This window comes from Lytechinus pictus, chromosome 1, assembly GCF_037042905.1.
Source record: "Lytechinus pictus isolate F3 Inbred chromosome 1, Lp3.0, whole genome shotgun sequence".
NCBI lineage: Eukaryota > Metazoa > Echinodermata > Echinoidea > Temnopleuroida > Toxopneustidae > Lytechinus > Lytechinus pictus.
Window position 1 is genome coordinate 30,890,931 of NC_087245.1, and position 1,466 is coordinate 30,892,396.

At 40.7% G+C, this 1,466-nt stretch overlaps 1 protein-coding gene across 1 annotated transcript; it reads right to left on the reverse strand.

Annotated features, from left to right (window-relative positions):
- Positions 1-225: 225 nt before the first annotated feature.
- LOC129261352 (uncharacterized) lies at positions 226-1,017 on the reverse strand. The gene has a single exon (XM_064104265.1). The coding sequence runs from the start codon at positions 1,015-1,017 to the stop codon at positions 226-228; it is 792 nt and encodes a 263-aa protein (XP_063960335.1).
- Between the last annotated feature and the right edge of the window lie 449 nt (positions 1,018-1,466).

Sequence of the window (1,466 nt, forward strand, 5' to 3'; positions counted from 1 at the left end):
TTAACGGGCGATGAAGAATATTTGCACACAAAAATAAATAAAATGACCTCCATAAAATGTCTGGTATTGAAACATTATTGAAAGGGCAGTGAAGGAATGCAAAATATACCACGGAAAATAACACAGATATTGAACAATGCGAAAAATTTTGGGACGAGAATTTCATAATAAATGAAAAGAATACTGGAAAATCGAATAACATGGAATGGATGAAGGATAGTCCTACTACAGTTTGGAAAAGTCCTCTCTGGAATGAATGATGATGGGTTGACACTTCTCATCCTTCCTTACATAGATTCGGCCATTCTGGGTCCACAAGAACTTGTATCCGGCATCTCGGCGGGCCTTGTTGAGATCTTTCATTAGCTCCTTAGTGGAAGCGATCAAGTTTTCATTGAGGTAGATCTTGCCATCGCTGTTGTATCCAAGATATTTTGTGCTGAGGGTCTTCAGCTTTCTTCTTCCATCATACATGATGTTCCGAGCACGTCTTGTGGTGAATCGCACGATGATTGGACGGGCTCTGTTATCAGCTTGGCGCTTGGAACCCAGCCGATGAACCACATCGAAGTCGGATGCTGCAAGCTCTGGGCTGATGTGTTTTGCAATATTGAGTATGATCCTTTCAGGAACCTCTCCCGGTCGTTCTGGTACACCTGCCACCTCCAAGTTGACTCTCCTGTGGTACTGGTCAAGATCGTTAAGCTGGAAGGTCAACTCACTGAACCTCTTCTGAAGACAGATGTTCTGCTCCCTCAGTTCTCTGTTCTCCTTTTCAATCTTCTCGGCCTTCAACTTCATTTCCTCAAATTTCTCGTTGAGGAACGACAGCGAGTTGACAATGCTACTTTGTCCCTCTCGTACACTGTCGATCGACTGCTCCAAAACGGTCAGCTTAGCATTCAAGGAATTGGAGAGTTTCCCTAGCTCATCCTTGATTAGTGATAGAAGATAGCTCTCATTCGTCTCTACGTCATCACCAGAGTTGTTTTTCGACGACTTTCTCTTCCCAGACATCGTTGACGTCACAATGACAGGAAACAATTAGAATTACGCGCACAAAGAATGGTTGCGCAAAGAGATACCAGTGATGCGTTCCATCCAGGCCAGTATGCGTTTAATGATGCGTTGCTAGGCAATGACGCGTAAATGAAGTTATTTTTAGAAGTTTATTGACACTTTCCTCTCCAAAATGATAGAAATTTCAAGCAAAAATCGTTCGATAATATCCAAATAAATTATCCAATTGAAAAATGAGTATATCCTTGATATCCGCTATCCAGTTTCTGATACAACCATATAAATCGTTTTCACAAAATGTCAGAAAACACGGCAAAATTGCACAAAATGTCAGAGCACTTTTAAAACACGTCTGACCTCTCCAAAAATTCTTTACCTATAATATTTGGCAGTTAATCTTATTTAGCAGTTTTGGTTGAAAAAATAAGCGAAACTTTAAAATTTCT